The sequence below is a fragment of the Gobius niger genome (assembly GCF_951799975.1).
Source record: "Gobius niger genome assembly, chromosome: 10".
In the NCBI taxonomy this organism is placed as follows: domain Eukaryota; kingdom Metazoa; phylum Chordata; class Actinopteri; order Gobiiformes; family Gobiidae; genus Gobius; species Gobius niger.
In genome coordinates this window covers 24,586,393-24,608,119 of record NC_136861.1, presented here as the reverse complement: position 1 = coordinate 24,608,119, position 21,727 = coordinate 24,586,393, and the positions used below count along the sequence as shown (strand labels likewise).

Sequence of the window (21,727 nt, the reverse complement as noted above, 5' to 3'; positions counted from 1 at the left end):
ATAACATTCTGTATTTATTAAGCAAAGATCGTCACAATTCAGTCATTGAGCTTTAACTATTCGTTGCCGGCTCTAGCACCAATTAGGACTTGATTGGAGACCGGTGCTGGGATTGTGGCAGTAGGACAGTAGGACATACCTTTATGTTAATTTCCAAGCTGATTTTTGCCAAAAGATTTGGCAACCTTCAGAGTGGGGCTCATCTGCTTTCTGATATTCAGATATTTGATTTAAACATGTTGACCTCATACATAACTTAACTTAAGTTATATCTGGGGACCCAGAAAGTTAATTATGAAATATTTATCTTACCCAACCTTTAAATGTTAAAAGTTCAACATCTGAAATGGATCTGAATAAATATAATATTATTAATAATAATGTATGATAAAACTTCATTTTTCATCCTGTCAGTGTCTCTGCTTCTTAAGTTGATTCTTTAATCAGGTCAATAATAAGGACAAAATAATATTCATTATAAATAAGAAATTAATTAAAATAGCTACTGTTACTAGTTACTGACCTCAGGTTGTGTGACAGGTCATAGCAAGAAAACATCACAACTGGTTGGTCTAAATTAGATCTGTCATAATTGGCCAATACCAATATAATCAAATCACTAAAATAAATTAAGACGTTTCAAAAGCTTAGTTAAAGTCTAAACCTTAAAATCTATTTCAGCAAACATCCAACAGAACTTTGATCCATTTCCAAACATTATTTAATATATAACTTTGTTGTCAGAGCGATCAAGTCCAAAGTGTGAATTGCCGCAGATACACTGGTCTCACTTTAATGTATGATTTTGACTAGCTGCACTGTAATCCGATATCAGGCCACTGTCTGTGGCCCTGTCCTGTGAACCGCCTCACCTCTGTGCACTGTGGGTCCGTTTAATCCGAAATGACATGGAATTTCAAGGCCTCTGCAGAAGTGGGTGAGCGGCATTCTCCAAGCTGTGACACACACATCTCTCTACTGTAACTGTCCCAGGAGATGCCACACCATCAGCAGGCACATGTAGGTCAGTCTAGGAACAAGAGCTAAGGAATCACATTTGGCTTTGTTATCATCGTGTTTCATAGTACCAGAGGTTTTCACAAAAAGTAGTCATCTGGACAAGGTCAGTCTTATGCATTTTCAAAGGCTTCATCAAATCTGAAATTGTATATGAAGTTTTCTTCAAAATTGACAAAGCTTCTTGGGAAAAATGAATAACCTAGTCCAGATGGTGACATTTTGAAAGCCTTTGCAACCACATACCCAACAGGGACTAAAGACACCGAAATCTATAATAATAAAGATGTACCCTTTACACTGCATTATAGTTTAGCACCGTTCTTTTCACTTTCTTCTATCCATTCTAAGTTTAATGAAACTTGAACAAGACCTAGTTGGCTGGTGTCCCATATAAACAGTTGATAGAAAGATCAGCTCGGAAGAGGAAAGAAGTGCATATAAGGTTGAGTTCTGAGTAAACCACACCCCTATGCCTCCCTTTACTACAGTGCAACCCATTTCAGGTCTTTCCAGTTTGTGTCTTGCCAACCCTTTCACATTCATCCTACCACAACCTAAACAAACTCAGTGTTGGCAAAGGGACCTCATTTTTTCCCTTCCTTATATGTTTGCCTAGAAGGTCACATCAGGTTCTCCCAGAAAGAGCATATGCAGAGTAGCTCCACCCCCGAGAAGATTGCGGCTGTGTGGGCTGCAGCCCAGAGTCCCAGAGAACAAAAGAAAGATTTGTGTTGCTTGCACATAACTTTGTATATGAGAGGGAAGTGCAGGGAGATATTATTGTCTGCCTGCCTGGCTGTCTGTGTAATGTCATAATTTTCTTGGAATATGAATAAAGATGAAAATGACTGTGTTGACCCAGAATGGAAAAAAGCAAAGACTATTTCAGTTCAAAGATTTAGGTGAAATCCTGAGTTTGCCACTAACTCTTAAAGGTTCAAAATAGTGTGTTTTGATGAGGTAACAACATTTAACATAAAATATCAAATTATTAGCGTGGCAAGGTTAATTGCAATTGAACCTAAATGAACACCATGTTCGAGCACAAGAGTGTCCATAAGTGCACGTGGCACCAGGACACCTAGGTCGATGATCGACTGTAGTTGTGTCATCGTATCTCCGGCTGCGTGTCTCGGACACTCGGGTGAAGAGAGGGGCTGAGCGGTCAACCGATCACCACCTGGTGGTGAGCTGGATCTGCTGGCAGGGGAGGAAGCCGGTCAGACCTGGCAGACCCAAACGTGTAGTACGGGTTGGTTGGGAACTTCTTCAGAGGAGCTTCTCCCAGATCCCGAAGACATGGAGTCCGAGTGAACCATGTTCTCCTCCGTGTTCAATGTGGCCACTCGCAGCTGTGGCTGTCTCTAGTGCTTGTGGTGGTGGCAACTCCCGAACCCGATGGTGGCGCCTGCAAGAAAGGGATGCCGTCAAGCTGAAGAAGGAGTCCTACCTGGCCTTGTTGGCTTGTGGGACTCCAGAGGCAGCAGTGAGATTTATCGGCGCCTCAGGATCTCATCTTGTTGTTATGTTATTCTGTTTGCTTCATCAAATCAGGACCTTCTGCGTCCACTGGGGCGGTTTGCAGCCGAGTGTGAAGCAGCAGGGATAAGGATCAGCACCTCCAAAACTGATGGCTCTCCACGGGGTCGTGTTCACGAGTGAGGGATGGATGGAGCGTGAGATCAATAGATGGATCGGTGCGGCGTCGGCAGTGATGCGGTCACTGTATCGGACTGTTGTGGTGAAGAGGGAGCTGAGTCAGGGGGCAAAGCTCTCGATTTAACCAATCGATTTATGTTCCCACCCTCACCTATGGTCATGAGATTTGAGCAAAGACCTAAAGGACAAGATTAATGATACAAGCAGAACATAACTTGAAATAAAAATCTAATCACAACCGCAACACATGGAATAAAAATTAAAATTACATAATCTTGCAGTCCTAAAAACTGATTCTGATTTTTTTTTAAAGTGCATTGCTGTTGCGATCTAAGCAAACCTAAAATACTCTCATACTCTATTACTCATGTCTCTGTTAGTGAAGAGAGAGACTAACATGGGTATTTTACTTGCTCTTTTACTCTTTTCACTAACACATCATCATCGGGTTGCACACCAACATCACTGACCCTCATCCAAAAAGAGCTGTAAGTTCCATAAGTAGCAATTAACTGTAGCAAGTTGTCAAAAACACAAGGGACAATGGAAGGCGCTTTCACAACCTGCACAAACACAGGAGCAAGTTGGAAAAAATGTGTCAAATGGCTGGACTTTGATAAGACAGTACATTGTACAGCTCTTCTTGTGTAGCTATTTAGTGCTTTAAACTAATTGGTTAAATTAGTATGCATCAATAAGCTATTAAAAATAATAATAGTACCTCACCTCACGACAGTGCATCCGGTTTGAAGTGCAATCAACAGTGTGTGATTTTAGAAATAAAGATGTACATGTGTTAACTGTTGTCTTACCCTGCAGCTCTACTGCCCCACGCCCTTGTTTACTCCGGTGATAATACAGTGGCCCAGAAATGTTAAGAGGCCTTCACATGAAAGTCACGGTCAGAAATCTGTGAGATATGAGTGGAAATGATTAGAGGACACGCAGAGATTAGAATACTGGAAATACACTGCATTACAAATTATTATGCAAATTGTATTCAGTGTCATAAAGGTAAAAAAAAATAAGATTTTTTTAATGAAACTGAAGACACAATACCATCCATGGTATTGTATCTCAGGGCTCTTTGAATCACTGGCATCAATCTTAGACGCCTGTGATGATTAGTTGTCAGGTAAGCCCAGTAAAGGGAAAAACTACTGAAAAAGGACGTTCCACATTATTAAGCAGACCACCATTTTCAAGCAATAAGGGAAAGAAAAAGGATCTGATAAAAAGCGTGAAATTGTTGTATGAAAACCTTTGATATTTCATGAAAGATTAAGCGTGATCATCGCACTGTTAAGAGATTTGTGACTGATTCAGAGCACACACGGGTTTGAGCAGATAAAGGCACAATGAGGACGGTTTCTGCCAGATAAATACATCAGATTAAGAGAACAGCTGCTACAAAGCAGCAAACAGGTATTTGAAGCTGCTGGTGCCTCTGGAGTCTCCCGAACATCAAGGTGTAGGACCCTCCAGAGGCTGCAGTTGTCCGTCTATCCGGCCTCCACTAAACTGTTAATTGAATGCTCACAAGCAGAAATGGCTGCAGTGGCTCAAAAATACATGAAGTTTCATTTTCATGTTTACAGTTGTTCACTGATGAGTGCCATGCAACCCTGGGTGGTCAGATGGGTGAAGTAGTGGGCGGTTGGTGAACGGCCACAATGTTCCAACAAGGCTGTGACGTCAGCAAGGAGGTGGCAGAGACATGTTTTGACCTGAAATCATGGGGAGAGAGCTGGTCGGTCCCTTTAGGATCCCTGAAGGTGTGAAAATGAGTTTCTGACTGACCACTTTCTTCTATTGGTGTATTCATGTGGACTGGGGTTCTCGTTTTCCCGAGATGTGACAAACAGTCTTTTATCATTGATTAGCGCTTAGCTCAGCGAATATATATATAAAATATCACATAAATTCACGTTTTGCTAACATTGATGTCAGGCATTTCACTTGCAATTTTGGATAACGAGGATAACAACAGCTAATACTAAACTCAAAAAAAGTAGCAGTGTTTAACTTAAAAGCTCACATTAGACGATAAAAAAACAAATCAGCTATTTTCCACTGTCAGGTGCGGAAGTTGGGAAGCTCGTCTTGACCCTAGTTCCCCAGTCGTTTTCCCCAGTTGTGCGAGCGTTCACGTGAATTCCCCAACTGGTGATGTCGTTCGCCCGAGTTACCGATGACCACATGAACGCGCCATATGGTACAAAAAGCAGAGCTGTGGTTTCTCTAACAAAATTATCATGACATCGCACCATGTCATGCTTTAAAGAATACCTCTGCATCACTGGCTGCTGTGGGCATAAAAGGAGAGAAACTCATGATGTGGACCCCCTCCTCCCCTGACCTCAGCCCTATTGAGAACCTTTGGAACCACAAGCAAAACATCTATGAGGGTGGGAGGCAGTTTTCATCCAAACAGAAGCTCTGGGAGGCTATTCTGACATCCTGCAAAGAAATCGAAGCAGAAACTCTCCAAAAACTCACAAGTTTAATCCTATGTTAAGTCCTATGTTAAAATGTAACTTGACCTGTTAAGATGTTTTTATGTTTTTTCTATAGCTTTTGATTTCAGTAAATATGACCTTCTAATGCTGCAAATTCAACAAATGACCATTTTCATTTGTTGAAAATGGTCATTTGTTGACCATTTTCAACAAATGGTCAACAAATGTTCTCTACAACCTATAAAATGTATTGAAACTTTGCTGTGCATAATCAATTGGAACAGTACATTTTGAGTTGTTTACTTATTTACTTATTTTTGGGGAAAAAATACTGTTATCATTGGGAAGTTTTTTCAATCACATTCAAATGATCCTCTAATAGTTAAAGATTTGCATGCTGGGGTTGTTTTGCTTTGGGACTGGTGCACTTCACAAAATAGATGACATCATGAAGAAAGAACACTATGTGAAAAATATTGGAGCAACATCTAAAGACATCAGCCAGGAAGTCAAAGGTTGGGCACAGATGGGTCTTCCAAATGGACAATGGCCCAAAGCATGACGCCAAACTGGTTACAAAATGCCTTAAGGAAAACAACGTCACTGTTTTGAAGTGGTCATCACAAAGTCCTGATTTTAATCCAGTTGAAAATGTATGGGCAGAACTGAAGAGGCATGTGTACGCAAGGTGGCCAATGCGGCTCAGCTACACCAGTTCTGATTGGAGGAATGGACCAAAACTCCTGCCAACTATTGTGAGACGCTTGTGGAAGGAAATCCAAAACGTGTTGTACAGTTTAAAGGCAATGCTACAAAACAGTAATGAAATGTATCTAAACTTTTGGTTTTGTGAAAAGTAATAAAATATTGTGTAGAAAATTCTATCTCTCATTCTTCTAGCTTTTGACAAATAGAAATATTTTTTTAAATTCTAATTGACCTATAAAAAAAGAGAGAAAAGTTTATTCTGGTTATGAAGTGTATGTAAACATCTGGTTCTCACTGTATTTTCTTTGCCACAGACTCTCACCCTTGTTTTTCTTTTTAACACACTGAATTTGTGTGCTTCCTCACTGAGATATCATAAGCCTATGCATCCAAGTAGATAATTAAAAACTTTATTTTAACATTTCATCATTCATCTTAACAGATACCCTTATTATGCTCCAATATAATTATCATTATTTTTGTTTTGCCTTGCCAATTCCAGATCCTGTTTTCATTCATTTAGGCACATAAATGCCAACAAGAATGTTTGACCTCTTCTAGGGGGGCGGGGAGGTGGTGCAAAACGTGGATTTGAGTGATTATATGGAAAACACGTGGCACTGACCATGATAACACTTTCTAACCTTGACCCTTTCAACAACAAAAAAAGACATTTGTGTGAGCGCGCCCTCTCCTGGAGGATCTTTGCAGCGCAGTCCGTGAAACCGGAAACCACGTGGTACAGACTTCTACACGCTGAAGCTACAGCTGGCATGAAAACACAGAACTACACATCATAATACAACACAGCGCAAACACACGTTCAAGATAAACATGCCCGAGGATACAGCATTTAAAATTAACTCTCAGTTCGCACAAAAATATGAAAAGTATCGTCAAAAGGAAGAGCTACAGAAGCGTAAGTTTGCCAGCTGCTAGCTTACCACGGCTAACAACACAACGTGGGACAGTTCAGGACAGGTTTAGCATAATGTAAATGTAAATACTGTAATGTTCATGTGTTTTTGTTACTCATAGTAAAGGACCGTTTTGGAAACAGAGATGACGACACCGAATCCTCGTCCGAATCCAGCTCTGACGACAGTGAAGTGGTAAGAAATGAGCATCAGGTTATCATTTTACAGCATAATTAAATTGTCTTAGAATGTTTAATGAGCAGATGCATAGTTTACTGATTTAGATGGGTGGCCTAATATTAGAATAAAAATACATCACACGCACACGAGTATAAATGGGTAAATCCAAACAAAATCCATAAACCTCATCCATCTAAGAAATAATTGTTAATTCTGTCTGCTCCCAGGAACTGGACCCAGAGCTGGAGAGGGACTTCTATAGAACATTATCTCTGCTGAAGAAGAAAGACCCAAAGATCTATGAAAAAGATGCAACGTTTTACTCTGAAGGTAAGTTTGGTGTGGCACCTTAATTTGTCCTTGTTCTGTTTTTTAAGGATGTAATGCCAGGAAATGTGTATCTCAATTTCCTTGTTGTTTTAGTCCCATCCACCAGTGATGACAAGCCTTCAACTTCCAAGAAAGCAGTTAAACCCATGTATCTCAAGGACTATGAGAGAAAAGTCATTCTGGAGAGAGAGGGGTGAGTGGCCTAATGTAACTACGTACTTCATTTATGACCAATTTAACGGTTTTAACATTTTTACAGCAAATATGAAGATGATGATGAAAGTGACGATCAGGAAGTTGCTAAGAGGAATGAGGTGTGTTAAAATCCCAACAAACAAGTGTCTGTATATTTGAACACGATATATTGCAATTAATATGTTGTGCATTGTATTTAGCTTATGTAAACTCCAAAATGCTAAAAAGAAAATGTGCGCAGTATATAATTGTTTTTGCCTTTTCTGGATCCACAGAGGGCATCTTCCCCAAGCTACATTCAAGAACAAAAGGACCTGAGGGAAAGGTTAGTCTGTAAACCGGTGACATTATAAGTGATGTAATACCAGTGCTGGTTTTAATAACTACAAATTGTCCTCAGTTTTCGCAAGTTCATTCAGGACAGTGATGAGGAGGAGGAGGAGGCGGCGGCAGATGAAGATGGAGTGTCCAAACTGCTGACGAGGAGGATCAAAACACAAGAGGAAAAGGTATGAATGTTTCTATCATAAAAACATCTGTCTTTCAAACGGTTTCTTAAAGTCACCTGTTTGTAGGACAAAGAAGAGGCAGACTATGTGGAGTGGCTGAAGGGTCAAGCTGAGCTCGAGGACCCGGAGCAGGTGACGGACATGGTGAGCAGCTCATACGTTTGCTGTTGATAAGGACGTTTTTAGGCAGTCAGGGGCATATGTAATGACAGCAATTAACAATGTTTTGAATCGTGACAGAAATATTTGCGAGACTACTGGAACGACCCTGAGCTTGATGAGAAGGAACGTTTTCTCCGAGACTACGTCCTGAACAAGGGTTATCTAGATGAAGACGAGGATGATGACCGGTAAGTGCATAGGCAGGACTGTCATGCCAAATTCTTAGCTCCATGTCTACTGGGTTTCATAAAACGATAGTTATCTTGTAAACCTTTCATTTATGCTTTTTAGAAGTTTGTACCCGAATACTATTATTTCATTCATACATTAAAAACTAACACAACTGTAATTATTTTGTCATGTTGAGGATCCCCACATATGATGAGGTGATTCAGGACGGGGTGGAGGACTCTGAGGAGGAAGGTGAGAGTTTTCTGGAGCGACAGGAAGACTTTGAGAGGAGTTACAACTTCCGATTCGAAGAACCTGATTCTCAGGAGATCAAAACCTATCCACGCAACATTGCCACATCAGTGCGCTCCAAAGATGACCGCAGGAAACTCAAAAGAGAGGAGGTGAAGGAGCGCAAGACGAAGGTATGCATAATAAAGTAGTCTTCTCATAATTCTCAAATATTGTTCAATCGATTGTAAGTTTAAGATTTTACTGAATATAAATGATAGGAAAAAGAGCAGAAGCAAGAGCAGCTGAAGCAGTTGAAGAACCTGAAGCGTGGTGAGATCATGGAGAAACTGAAGAGGCTTAAGGAGCTGACGGGAAATGACCAATTGGCCTTCAGTTTGGACGACCTGGAGGGAGACTTCAACCCCCAGCAACATGACCAGCTCATGCAGGTTTGGGACACATGACATCTGAAACTACTATGCATTGCCGTGCAGGTAAAATTACTTCCATGCAATAAATATTATGTGTCTTGTGTTTTTTGTTTGCAGAAAGTGTTTGGAGATGATTATTATGGAGGAGAGGACGATGAAAAACCTCAGTTTGATGATGATGAGATTGAAGGTGAGTCTGTCGCTTCCATTTGTCTTGAGAACCTTTTAATGCTGATAAAGTGAAATAATACTTTGATATCTCCTGGATAAAACAGAACACTGGAACTGGGATACATGGACTGGAGAGGACAGAGAAGATGAGACCTATGAAGATTTTGGTGAAGAGGGACAGTATGAGCCACACTGTGATGATGAGGGCTTTGTTGTGAGTCACATTCTCTGAGAATCCAAAACACGTTCTAGCCTTTGTTATTTATATAAGTTTGGTCTCGTAGATGGATGCTGACTATGACCCAAGCCAACACATCTCCAAAAAGCAGCTGAAGAAGGAGAGGCAGAAGCTGAAGAGGGAGGACATGCCCCAGATGGGCAAGAAGAAAAAGAAGTCCCACTTTGCAGAAGTAATCACCAAAAGCAAGCCGGTGTTTGACCCCAGTACGTTCCCTCTGCAATGGAAACCACACGGAGTAAAGACCGGTATTAATAATGTGTATATGTCTGTTTTAGAGGAGAAGAGTTTCGAGCAGTACCTGGATGAGTACTATAAACTGGACTTTGAAGATATTATTGATGACCTCCCATGCAGGTTCCGATACAGGAATGTGGTGGCAAATGACTTCGGTCTGACGACAGACGAGGTGAGAAGGGCTCTGAAACAAGTATCAAAACATGACTTAAAGCGGTGGTTCTTCGGCAGGGGGAGTTATTATTATGTGCTAAATTAGGCTTTTTTCTTCTCAGAACAGTGTTTAACTCACATTTGGCTAAATAAAGTATGAAAGTGTATGAGGCTGCAGTATGATGTCAGCTGGGACTGATCCTACAACCTTTGACTTATAAAGCTAACGCCCTACGAGCCACAACTCCATGGGCATGTGGGCCGGTCTAAATCATTAAAGTCCTGGGCCGAAATGAGATCCTCACTCCCCTGGATGTTCCCATTAATGACATGTAACACAATTGCTCATTTCTAGGCTGCACTGATTCTATCAATAACCTAAAACTCAAGATTAAATGTAAAGTGCGTGTGCTCAGTTCAGATCGGGGTTTTTGCACTCATGCAAGTCTGAAATGGAAGAATAAGAGTCAAATCAGAACTTAAAATTTCAAACTACTAAACCTCCTCGAAGACCACCAAAACACTGCCAACAATCAGCAGTGTACATAAAAAAAGGTTTTCCATACTCCTTGTGCAGTGGCAATGATGAATGTACAGAGACTGACCTGGTATTGCTGCCCTCTGGGGCTGCTCTGACCAGGACATGATCCGATATGTTTAATCTTCTCTCTGAGCTCCACACACGTCTAACAGTCCGATCTAGATGTGACACAGATACAGATCATTATGTGCAATATTTCTCTTCTTTCAGATTTTAAAGGCTAATGACACTGAACTGAACCAGTGGTCTTCTCTGAAGAAGACATGCATGTTCAGGTATGACAATCCCATTACAGTAGAGCATGTGTAAATAACAATAACTACATTTCATATTACAAATATGTAGATACATACGATTAATCTTTACGTTCTTTTGACTAGTTTACTCATTGGACGTACATTTAGTTGGCTGGTTTCAAGATTTTTGTCACAGCAAAACTTATCAGTTGCCTTTGCTGTAAAATTGATTTGTTGTCGGCCTCATGAGTAAAAATATTAAAATCACATATTTAGAATTCATGTCAATGTCACATTTGCATCATTTTCACTGTGATCTCGCTGGTCTGACCGTTAGACCTAACTGTCAATGTCTTTCCTAGAACTGAAAAAGAAGAATTGAGTGATTTGAAGAACTATAAAATTAAAGCACGTAATGAGAAGAAGAAAAAGGAGATTCTCAGTTCAGTATATCTAGAGTAAGTATTCTTCCTAACTTGAATTGGGATTATATGGTAATAAACCAATGCTTGAATGTACTGTACCTTAAATGTTCACAGAGAGGACCCGGAAATGGCTGAAACAAAAGGTAAAATGGGTAAGAAACGAAGAGATCGTGTTAAGAATGCTGAGAAACGAGGCCGAGCTGAGGAGGAAGAAACTTCAGAACCAGGCCCCGCTCCTGATCACACCTTACACACGACCACAGAGGAACAGGAGCAAGAGCACTTCCTGACACCGAAAAAGAAGATGCACATCGAGGCAGAAGGGAAAGCTCCAGAGGAGGCAGTGGAGGAGGTGAAACCCAGAACTGGCAAACCGACATGGGCCAAGAAGAAGTCCAAACGCCCAGGGCTCTTGTCTGCAGCTGGACTTAAGATCGGAGGGAGAGAGTTCAGCCGGCAGAGGCTGAAAGCGTATGGGCTCAATCCCAAAAGACTGTACTTCAAACAACTGGGCCGCCAAAGACGTAAGGAGCAACAGAAAAAGGAGAAACGACAAAAGAAGGAGGAGTCATGAGTGTTTTTATGAACCAGACAAAATTGTCAAAAGACAAAAGACATTTTGTCCCTCGTCTGGGATTAACTTTAAATTGTGTACAATAAGATTTTTATATGAAATAGAAGCCCCTGTTAATCTGATTTTTTTGTAACTATATTAAATATAAAATGTACATCAATGATTGGCCTTAATGTACATGCATGGCAGGCTAAGGCTGCCTTCACGTGCTCTGGTAAAGATGATCCTTTCCGGTTGTGAAGTGGAAAGTACGAGTGCATTGTTTAAGTGCTTTTGTGTTGTAGCAAAGTGAAACATTAAAAGCAACACACATCTAACACACACTATAAACCAATAAATTCATGCGAGAAAGTCGTCTACAAACTGCTGTAGTACTGCTACTTTGAAGCTGCTTTGATCGGAAAAAAACATGCAATTTTCAAGTTTTTTTTTTTTTTTAAAGACCAGTGTGGAAAAAGAGACAATATTATATATAGCTAAATGCATAGGGCTAAAAGACATGCACATGTATTATCCATGTATCATCTCATCTCGAGAACTCATCATGATCTCCTAGTTTCCAGTGGATCCAGTGGAAAATACAACATGAGCTGGCGTTCATGTGCAATTTTCCTCTCAGTAAACTGCCAAGCCAACTCTGTTTAGGTGGTTATAAAGAGTAACAACTAAATCGGTTCATAAACAAAGTTGCTCTAGTCCAGTAGGTGGCGCTATGAGCTTTTGTGTCTGTTTTCCGCCGCAGAAGAAGAGAACGGGCGCGATTAGGAAGTATTTTTGAATCGAGAGTCCAGCGGAGTAAGTACTTATTTTCTCTTATTTTACCTTGTCTGTTATGGCTTTAAAGAAGTGGTTTCTAATTTGTGGATGTAAAATCAACAAATCGTCGATTCCAGTATGTTCGGAGCTTTCTTTTTCTTTTTTTAAGCCATCTGTATTGTCTGATAGCCCTAAATGAACAAGCTCTCAAGGTAAACAATGCACGATAGAAGCATTGGACGCGTTGTATTTGGCGATAAAAAGTTACACACAAATGTTGACGCAAAATGAGTTTACTTATGTTCACTCATGACTGTACCTTACCTCTCGTTTTACACCTTTTGGATGATCTGTGAAGCCAGTATAAAACGCTAAAAATACCAGTGAACCTCAAACCAAGTTCTACCAGAAATGTGTGATGTCATATTGCCAAACTGGAGATTTTAAAAGTAAAAAAATACTGGAGTTATTGTTCACATTAAAACACTTGGTCACCACAATGAGTTAGATGTATTTACCAGCAGTAACTCAGCAGCTAATGGAGTTGTTCCACAGCTATTTTCTCCACTTTTTATACTGTTTTTAGCTAATGTTAGTCAATGGAAATGTATGCTAACAGCTTCAAAGATCTCCATGGTAACTGTGGAATTTCCCGAACTCTGCCGGATCTAAACAAGACCGTGTCAGGATTAAACAATGACGTAGTGTTGTTGACTCTGCTTTTCATCTGACTTCAGTACTGCTTTAAGAGTTGTTTTCAAACCCGTGTTGTGATGTTTTTTTCTTTTGTAGTTGCAGAAGCAGAATGTCACAGGGACATAAGTTCCAGGATCTGGAGGAGACCGGAGAAGCTCTGGTGGAGTTTATCAAAAGCAGTCAACTCCACAAACTCCGCAGTGTCAAAGATGCTCACCACATGCTCCATGACCAGCATTCAGACACAAAGAAGACCGTCACTCAGATTCTTACGGGCAAGTGACCGTGCACATACATGTCTAACTTTTACTGACAGTCTATGGAAGTAGATATGCAGATTTTCCATTAAATCGGATACGTTTTCTATCATCACCCTTTATTGCAGACTCGAGGTCCAGTTAAAAACAAAACAAAAACAAACACACAACAACATTTAGAACAGACAACTGTACCAGTGTCGCCACAGTTAAGACTGGTAGCGCGTGGCACTGACTTTGATGTTTGTCAAGCTCATAATAATCATATTGGCACAGTTGTTGAGCCGACAAATAAATCTGTACATTAAATTTCTCAAAACAGCATGAAAAGTTCTGATGCCATGTTCTATGTTGGGGTTTGCTTCATTATAGTGCCAACTACATCTAGTCAAGTGTATGTAATGTGCCAAAATATATGCACAAATGCAAATTATGTTACAACCAACCCCAGTCTCTAATTGTATACAGACCAGGACCACCTGATTGGAAGACGTTAAGACAGGACGAGGGGTAAAATATTTATCTGACTGAGCAAAAACAATGTTATTATTATCAACATGGTCCTAAATCATCTCACAAAATTTAGACCCCAGATTTGTTTGTGTTGAGCTAAACCTGAACTCTGTAAGAATAAGAATAATTCCTGTTCTATTATTACATTACATGTTCTATTATTACATATTCATATTCTTAATATGAATGAATGGATGTGTTAACGTTGACAAAAATGCCCTACATTAAGCAGGTTTTTTTGTCTGTAGAAGTGGCTCAGATTGAGGAGAATGCCGGACAGAGGTTACTGGACATGCAGGAGGAACAGAAGAGACGGGAGCAGGAATATAACGTTTTAGAGGAGCAGCTCAGGCAGTGCACAGCGAAGAGCCAGATCACAGACTCTGAGCTACAGTATCCTTCAAATATCTGTTTACTATGAGATGCACAAACGGAAAATAAAACAAAGTAAAAAAAAGTATAATAATAATTAAAGTCACATGACCTACAGTTAAAACAAGAATCCATCCATCCATCCATCCATTTTCTTCCGCTTTATCCGGGGCCGGGTCGCGGACAAAAAGAAAAAAACAAGAACCATTTACAATATTGTTTCAGGTGCAGAAGGTTCTATGTTTATAGTGCTGAGGTTAATGATTTACACCCCTTTGGATTCACCATTAAACAGTAGCTGTACTAACATATTAACCATTAAATGTGTTCACGCAGGGATCTTTGAAGATGGCCTTCTTAGAAAATGATTACTCTGTATGGTTGCTCTGTTGTTTCTTTAACATACACACAGATTTCTGCAAAAGGAGTTTGAGACCTTATTGAGCAATGAACATGACTTGGAGACTCTCCAGAATGAGGTGGATGAAGACACCACAGAAGTCATACCTTCATCTGTGTAAGAATTTTTTTTTATTCACCATAGACAGACTCACAGACACACAGTAGACATTGAAAAACGAACACAAAAACGACATAAAAAAACAAACATTTCACAGACCTGTAACCCAAGACTAAAAATAGGACAAGAACATACAAGACATAAATAAATTCCAACATTACATAATTCCTGAAATAAACACAAATTAAACTAAACACCCAAAAAACATCTATTATTTACCTGCCCTAGTGCATAAAATAAATAAAGGATAAGAATTTAAATATTTTCTAACAGAACAAAGGAAGACAATGGATAAATTCACTTGTTACATTCGCCTCTCAAGAAAAACACTCAGGGATGTACAAAATAGACAGGAAATAGAGGTCTCTTATGAGTAAAAACAAAAGCTCAAAGAGGCAAATATATAAACGATAAGAAAATTAAATTCTAACAGACTATAAAAAGTAGAACATGAAAGTCAGCATTTGATAAACCTATTGAATAAATTGCATAATAATATAATATGCATATATATTCAAATGTTTAAAAATGAATGACATCTAATTGAATTAACACACTTCTGCCGTCATCAGAATCAGATACAACTATTATTTCCTTGTACTATTCAATTTCGATATTCAGTTCAGTTTGAGCTTTGCATTATGCATTAAATGCGGCTTTTACAACTATTTGCTCATGATCCACAGAGCAACACATGTTACACAAAATAGTTTCCAACAATGAGCTGTTATTGCCACAGACTGGAATCATGTTGATTAAAAAGCAGCATGCCAATAATTGTGATGAACTATAGATTTAATCATCATGACTTGATTAATTATGATAATTAAGGGTCCTAAATTTAACATACAATAAATACTGTCTTCTCCATAATCTGCAGTTATGTTGCAAAGCTGTACTATCATATCACCAAGATTAAGTGGGAGTACGACACGGAACCCCACATCCTCAAAGGAGGTACTGTTCATCTAAAGCTAAAATAAATAAAGCTGTGTGACTTTAAATAATGTTCCTAATGTGTTTTCACAGTGCACTATGGGGCAGAACTGGCCACTCCCATCAATGTAGACAAGTCGAGCCAGTCTCCAGGAGAAGTGAGCGACCATCTGTGGGGCTTTGTCAACTCGGAGTGGTAGTGTAGTAGTGGCTGCTTAGTGTTTTATTTTTGAGAGTTAAATGCTATTGTTTAAGTTGTATAAACATATATATTCTGTTTATAATAAAAGTCTTTCTCCAAAATTATTATTCTTTGTAATGTCTGTTTTAGCAGTGTTTTGACTGTACACACCTGTATCCAGTTTAAACCTATTGAATAATATGCAGAATTGTAAACCATAATAACTCAAATGTACTGCAATGTTTCCGCCACTTGGGGTCACCAGATGGTTGTGTTCAAATTGCCTCTTTTTGTCTGAAAAATAACAATTTAATAATGGGATTTTTGTCTATTGTGGTCCTTTTTGCTCATGACTGAGTTAAAACAAAAGTTGCACACTTGGCTGCTTGTGTTTATGACGTGATGTGTGAATTGCAGTGGGCACATTGACATTCTGACTGGTAGCATCACTTCTGAGAACACTGCATTGCGCTGTTTCTGCTGGTTAGGAGAAACACTGGTGCTGTGGTTCCCTCATCTCCGCTCTGCCTTACACCCAGTGGTTAACAAGTGGTTTTGTGTCAAGGTTGGGCTTGCACCGTGTTTCTCACCAACCATTTAAGCATCACGCTCTATATTGACCTATATATATTATATTTATGTGTTTGTCATTGTGATTGGCTTTGGCTTATCCTGATAGAGCTTTCTTACTGTTATATGCTTTTAAGTTCTTATTTACAGGACTCCCAAAATAATCAGTAAAAGGAACCTTCTAAGTTGGTTAAAATTTTGAATCAAGCATTTCCCTTTAAATACAATGCTTAGTCAACAAAAATGCACCACTAGTATATTTGGCAATTATAAGATTCTCGATTGAAATAAAAGTATATAAAACTTTGGGAAATGGAATTTTAAAAAAAGTCATTTTAACATCTTTCCTACAACTTCAGTTAATAATTTTTATAATGTTTAATTAAGCTCTTAAATGTTTTGTAATAACGAACATTTTTTATTGTGGGGAAAATGTTTAAATGTTTGGTGTCAAATGTAAGAAAAATGATTTTATAATTTACCCCAGTGATCTTCCCGTGGGGTTGAGTGCCACCACCTCATTATTAACCACTTTTATTGGTTCTATTTAAGCTTCAATAATATGTTTAGTTAACACGGAGATGCATAGCAGGCCAACACAGAAGGAAAACAAGCTTATAAATATTCAGTTTGACTTTGAAATTTGGAAACCAGTCTATGCTGTTATATGCTATAATGTCCTTGCTATTTTACTACAAATAAAAGTATCTTTGTCTTGTTTATATTTTACCCAAATTGTATGCTTAAAGAATGCACAAACATACATGTTCACATATCTATTGTTTATTCAGTGCAAATATACAATTTAAATCATAACTTAAGTGAGTATTTTACAATACAAAATGCCATGTTGAAGAGCACACAAAGATTACACATATACAGTACAAAGAATATGAGACAGGAAATATGTATAATTTTACATTTACAGAGGACACAATGTCACTACTGTCACAATAAAACACCTACTGGATCTGAGCTTCAGAGTCAAAAGTTGCCGCATTCTTGATGGAACTTCCATCTGTGAAACTGCACTCCTTTAGGCGTCACAGCTCTGGCTGTCATCTCCAATACTCGCTCTCATTTATCACGTGTTGCTACATATGTTCTGTGGACCTCCAGGGTAGCACCACCACCACTGCAGGCTGAGGCACTACCCGGCCCACCGCGGACCAACACTCACATGTGCCTGATTACAGATCTGGCAGCACATTCTGGGTGTGGAGTCTCTGTGATGGCTAAGAACATGTGATTATGTGCTACAAAAGGAAAGGCAGGGAGGATAAACGTCAGTGTGACCTTCACTCCCAGTCTGTCAGACCTGCAGACACACTGCTCCTTAATGCGTTTAAGTGATGTACTGTGCCTGCAACCAGGCAATTATCTCATCATCTGGTTGGATTGAAATACTGGCTTCACAATCACATGATCATCTTTTTGCTATATGTTGTTTGCCACATTGTTCTTTCATTAAAACAAAGAAAAATCTACACTTTACTGAAATGTATTATTCATCCATTCAGTAGATGTTATATTAGCAAAACAGACCCTAGAATTGAGCTAGTATGTCCTGATGTCCTAAATGTTGTCAAACTTTTAGTTTTCTTCTTGGTGCAAACTGGGGCATCTGAACAATATCTAGCTTAATCGACCCAACTCAACAAAAACAAATATTGTTCACTTACACAGACCGGCAGCATTTTTGCCTTAACTTCATGTAAACACACAGGTGACTTTCATTTTCATTTCAGATCATGCAAACTAGAAGCAACCTGTTCATACAAGTGGTTTTGTCCTTTCTAACTTTTCAGGATGGTGTCACGTCCTGGATATCCTGGGGTACATGGCTTTAATGGTTGATGGTGTGAAGTTTCCAGACGACACTGTAGTCTCCAACCCCTCTAACCTGTGAGATGCTGCGTCGGTTTTGCTAGTGCTACACTCCAGGAAGGGAATGCCGATCTTCTTCATATGTCCGTCCTTGGTGAGGAGGCAGGGTCTACAGAGCAGCCTCAGAATGGCCCGTCTCATGTCCTTGCTAGTCAGCGTGTAGATGATCGGATTCAGGAGCGAGTTGAACATGGCGATTCCCAAGAAATAGTCAGCTTTAAAGAGCACCTGGCAACTTTTAGCTTGGCAGAAAAAGTCCAAAAGTAGCAGGATGAAGAGGGGCAACCAGCATGCAATGAAAACTCCTAAAACGATTGTAACTGTCTTGAGTAGAGCCAAGTACTTTTGTGATTTGCGATAAAGTCCTTTGCGCTGGGGCCCCGAACCAAGGCGTTGTGTGTTGGACTTGACGATACGGAAGATTCTCACATACAGAACTACTATTGCCATCAATATAGCTGTGAAAACCGTCACATTGAACAGTATGTAGCTTTTGGCATAAAGGGGCAGAACCGTGGAGCAATGGTCTAGTTTTCCAATACAGTTCCATCCTAGAATCGGAAGTACTCCAAGGAAAATGGACAGCACCCAGCTTGCTCCAATCAAGGCGAACATCCGGCCTTGCTTGTCCCCTTGATAAGGCTTCATCCTCACCATGGTAACGTGGCGCTCTATTGCGATGGCCAGAAGGCTAATAACAGACGCAGCGAGCATTATGAAGACGCCACCTTCTCTTAAAAACCAAAGGACTGGGGTCATGTTCAGAGTGTTGGCGCCAGATGTGATGATGTTAACCATGTATGTAAACCCTGCAAGCAGGTCGGACAGAGTCAAGTTTCCCAGTAAGTAGTACATGGGAACATGGAATTTCTTGTTTCTCCAGAGTGCAATCAGCACAATGGCGTTCTCAAGCACAATAAGCAAACACACCAACAAAAATGCTATGGCTTCTGGTTTCAAGCCCTCTTTGTATTTATTCTCCTTGAGTTTGCCGGTGAAGTTATAGTGCTCGATGATAACGCTGTTGCTCTGATATGCACCAAACATTTTAAGAAGATTCCCACTGGAAGGAGTCATGGGTTTCACAGAGGGAGGCACAGCAGCATATGCAGAATGGAACGCTTCAGTTGCCATCACTTAGAAAAAGAAGTTCCAAAAAATGTGCCCTTGTTTCAATGAACAGGACAAATCCAAATGCCATTAACTCTCGGTGTGGTGAAAAGTCTTCATTGTGAAGACACAAAATCAGCCGGGTGTTGCTGTCAAACGGGAGTCCTTTTTGAGGATGAAGAAAATCAGATCTCTCCAATACCAGAGCTTTGCAGCAGGGGGCGGTAAGAGCAGGTCTGTGGGGAAACAAGTGAGACGGTAAAGTATCACACTTAACATTATAGAACAGTTTACAATACAACAGCAGTGGTTTTAACTGAGGAATTTAAAATATATCAATCTTTACCCTAAGCAAAAGATGCATTTTATAGGCCTATATCTTACATCATGCGTTCCTATTGAGCAGCCTATCAGTACCTATTTTCAATGAGAAAATATTGAAACCTCAACCACTTTAGATAGACGTGGAAAAACGGTGCGTTTTATTCAGATCTGTCGTGAAAGTTGTGATTATAAAGTTTTGTCAGCCCTTAAGTGCGTTTGGACAAGCATAAAATTAAATGATATAGCAGCAGAAGCATAAGAAACCATAGCTTACAAACAGTAGGAAGAGTTGTGAGGAAAGGTTTTCTCACCAGGGCTATTTGTAATATTCCAACGACCTCCCCAGAATTAAGCAGCTAATACACTAACTCCAATTTGCATTTCTATTACGCACGAGAGACTAGACAATTAAAGCTGATTTTGAATGAGCGCGCTCCTGTTTCGACTCAATTATCTAGCATCTCTTGCTTCTTAAAGGGTAGTTTAGACAAGCAGACAACCATAACTTTCAATATGCCAATACACTGAAGGTTACGGTCTATGAAAGTGCAAAAATATTACAGAATAATAAAGTTACGCACCTTTTGTTATGTTTTGCGTGGAGTAGTATCCGCTCGGAGCGTGTCACCTCAGAGGGATCAGAATCACATGTGAGTGAGAGAGAGGAGAGTGATGTGGGAACGGCGCAGGGCAGGACTCGACACGCACATGTGGGTTGGTCTACGGCGCTGTTGGCCTTCAAACACCCCCGCTTTTCACCCCTCCCATGATGTCCCGACTCCCGCGACCCCCCTCGGGCTGATCTGCGCTCCCGTTGGCTTCAGCGGGAACTATACTGGATGTGCGCCGCTGAAGTTTGCGTTGCGCGCAGGAGGAGAGGTGAGATTTCAGCGGTTAGCCCTCGGGTTAAACAGTGCCAAGAAAGAGTAAACTTTTGGCTCATGGCTGGAAGTTCAGGTTTGGTCCCTGTTTTCGATGTGCCGCTGACGAATCAGAGTTAAATATTCTTCTGTTATTTACGGCCGTTTATTTTTAAGTCACTTCTCTCAATTCTGTCTCACAAGATTTCTGATAAACGCAGATGCGATAAATTCACCACTGCTATTCATGTGTGTGGGCTTCAAACAGACACGCCACATTACTTGAACGAATGCAGTGTAAAACTGTCCTTTTGGCATATTCGCTTATTAATATAATTTATTTATTTAATATTCTATGTATTTCTTTGTGCATTTTACAGTCCTTCAACATGTATTAGATCGCTGATGGTAGTATAGCAGGCCTAATCTTTCTAAAATAATAATAATACAAATCTTTATATATTGTAATATATTTTTTTCAATTAGGGGGGAAGATTTTGTCCCTGGGCCAGACGTTACCTACCCCTGTTGTAGAGCATCATGAGCCTGTTCCCAAAACAGACTCACAGCTGGTATTCAGCCCATTCTCTGCAGCAGCTGGCCACAACTTGATGAAGTCCGCCTAAAGCTCAGCCTCTCCCGAGTGACATCTTTAACTCACTCTGTTACCTCTTATTTTTATCTTATTTAATTATATATTCTTATGCATGCCCCTAAAGCCTTATAGATTAAAGTTTATAGCTTATTTTTATCTACACTCTGTGTTATATGTTTTTTATGTTTAATGTTGCACGTCTCACCAAGAAAAAATCCTAGTTTGTGAACCTGTTTACAAACAATGGCAATAAAACTATTCTGATTCGGATTCTGACACGACATGTCCAGACACCACCATATGTGGCTTGTAAAATGTATATAAAGGCTTGGCTCAATAAAGGCTTAGGCCTGTTTAAATTCTCACTTATGTCAATAGTCAAACGTCACTTATGTTGACGTGTTTGTTTCACCTGACTTAGTCATATACTAAATAATGAGGGTGCTGTTGTAGACAGGTGTTTGTAGGTGCACATCTGCTGGTCTAGAATAGTTAGACTATATGTTCAGTATAATAAGGGGTGTAGTGTACAAACAGTTCTATTTTGGGCATATAAAATGGTAAAACTAGTGGCACCATCAATAACATCAAACCAAATAG

The 21,727-nt window shown here is 39.8% G+C and overlaps 3 protein-coding genes across 3 annotated transcripts; 2 read left to right on the top strand and 1 right to left on the bottom strand.

Moving 5' to 3' along the window:
• Positions 1 to 6,577: 6,577 nt before the first annotated feature.
• Positions 6,578 to 11,881, top strand: kri1 (KRI1 homolog). Its single transcript, XM_079565159.1, has 18 exons — positions 6,578 to 6,765; positions 6,885 to 6,958; positions 7,171 to 7,273; positions 7,367 to 7,466; positions 7,533 to 7,587; positions 7,744 to 7,793; positions 7,869 to 7,977; positions 8,044 to 8,121; positions 8,218 to 8,327; positions 8,507 to 8,735; positions 8,823 to 8,993; positions 9,093 to 9,165; positions 9,251 to 9,360; positions 9,431 to 9,590; positions 9,663 to 9,793; positions 10,526 to 10,590; positions 10,914 to 11,009; positions 11,091 to 11,881. The coding sequence occupies exons 1-18, from the start codon at positions 6,681 to 6,683 to the stop codon at positions 11,548 to 11,550; spliced, it is 2,259 nt and encodes a 752-aa protein (XP_079421285.1). The 5' UTR covers positions 6,578 to 6,680; the 3' UTR covers positions 11,551 to 11,881.
• Positions 11,882 to 12,291: 410 nt separating this feature from the next.
• Positions 12,292 to 15,858, top strand: spc24 (SPC24 component of NDC80 kinetochore complex). Its single transcript, XM_079565189.1, has 6 exons — positions 12,292 to 12,345; positions 13,099 to 13,277; positions 14,021 to 14,165; positions 14,557 to 14,661; positions 15,545 to 15,621; positions 15,694 to 15,858. Exons 2-6 carry the CDS (start codon positions 13,112 to 13,114, stop codon positions 15,798 to 15,800), a joined length of 600 nt encoding a protein of 199 aa, XP_079421315.1. The 5' UTR covers positions 12,292 to 12,345; positions 13,099 to 13,111; the 3' UTR covers positions 15,801 to 15,858.
• Positions 15,859 to 17,354: 1,496 nt separating this feature from the next.
• On the bottom strand, positions 17,355 to 20,413 carry s1pr5a (sphingosine-1-phosphate receptor 5a). Its single transcript, XM_079563956.1, has 2 exons — positions 20,254 to 20,413; positions 17,355 to 19,584 (listed from the first exon to the last, which is right to left on the bottom strand). Exon 2 carries the CDS (start codon positions 19,370 to 19,372, stop codon positions 18,167 to 18,169), a length of 1,206 nt encoding a protein of 401 aa, XP_079420082.1. The 5' UTR covers positions 19,373 to 19,584; positions 20,254 to 20,413; the 3' UTR covers positions 17,355 to 18,166.
• Between the last annotated feature and the right edge of the window lie 1,314 nt (positions 20,414 to 21,727).